Below are 1,294 nucleotides of genomic sequence, written 5' to 3'. Positions count from 1 at the left end.
TTGAATTCAGTTAAATCCATTGATTATATGCTATATACGCTCTGACCATGAGAAGAAGAAGAAAAGAAAGAATTTTTTTTTTCTTTTTTACAATTTTGGAGGACTTTAATTAGGAAAAGCAAGTTCTAGTCTAGGGTACCAAACAAGTTTGAAAGAGAGTGAATTATAGGATCTTGGATCCTTTCAATTAAAAGAGGGAAACAGTAGATTAGCTAGAAACAACAACGACCCAGTGTATTCCCACAAATGGGATCTGCAGAGGTGAGATGTACGTAGTCTTATCCGTACCTTGAACGAGCAGAGAAGCTGTTTTCGATATATAGACCTCGCTGGCTAGAAAACAAGAACCAAATAAAAAGAATGGTAAATTAAACCATGAACAAGGAGAGGTACAAGATTTACTTACAGATGTGAAAATAGTAGACTAATTTGAACAAGAAGAATACTCAGATAAGAGTTCATCTAATAGATCAGGACCTAAATCTTCAAATATAAACACATTCTCTTCTTCTTTAATAATATTCACTTGCTTCTTTCTTGAACTACTACTATTTCTCTTCTTATGTTTCTCTTTTAGGGCTGCAGCTGGTGACAACAATCCATCATTTAGGTTATTACATTCCATTTTTTGTAGCGATTCGCGCACTTTTTCAACTGAGAAATTCAAACAAGTTGAAGGACCTCTCATGCAAAATGCAGCTTGATCATAAGTCATAGCAGCTTCTTCAGCAGTATCAAAAGTTCCAAGCCAAACCCTTCTACCATTCCTTGTTGAATCCCTAATTTCAGCTGCAAATTTTCCCCATGGCCGTTTTCGGACACCTATATAGTGTTTTTCTTCCTTAGAAATGGAATCATTAGTTTCTAATGATAATGATTCAACTTCAACTTTGATTGAGATTAGTTTCTCATGATCTTGGATCTTCAAATCCATCTAAAGTGGAGATTTATGTTGTCCTTTTGATATGTATAAATATAGTGTAGATATATTTGGTATAAAGTAGGACTAATGAGTGGAACAGCTATATATATGTTTTTAGTGATTGCCCTTAATAGGAAACTTTTGGAACTTAAGGAAGAAATCAAGAGAAATAGGAGGAATATTATTATTAGAAGTGGCAAACCGGCGGGGCGGGGCCGATATGGTTCGGGTCGAAAATGGGTAATGAAAAACGGATTAATTATCCGACTCGACCCATATTTAATACGGATAAAAAATAAGTTAACCGGCGGATAATATGGTTATGGGTTACCATATTATCCATGAATTCTTGCATATGATCACTTTTGGGAG

The 1,294-nt window shown here is 34.9% G+C and overlaps 1 protein-coding gene across 1 annotated transcript; it reads right to left on the bottom strand.

Annotated features, from left to right (window-relative positions):
- Positions 1-424: 424 nt before the first annotated feature.
- On the bottom strand, positions 425-934 carry LOC142168368 (ethylene-response factor C3-like). The gene has a single exon (XM_075229048.1). It carries the CDS (start codon positions 932-934, stop codon positions 425-427), a length of 510 nt encoding a protein of 169 aa, XP_075085149.1.
- Between the last annotated feature and the right edge of the window lie 360 nt (positions 935-1,294).

The sequence above is a fragment of the Nicotiana tabacum genome, chromosome 13 (genome assembly GCF_000715075.1).
Source record: "Nicotiana tabacum cultivar K326 chromosome 13, ASM71507v2, whole genome shotgun sequence".
NCBI classification, from domain to species: domain Eukaryota; kingdom Viridiplantae; phylum Streptophyta; class Magnoliopsida; order Solanales; family Solanaceae; genus Nicotiana; species Nicotiana tabacum.
The sequence above is the reverse complement of the archived record's forward strand: the minus strand, read 5'-3'. Positions and strand labels throughout refer to the sequence as shown.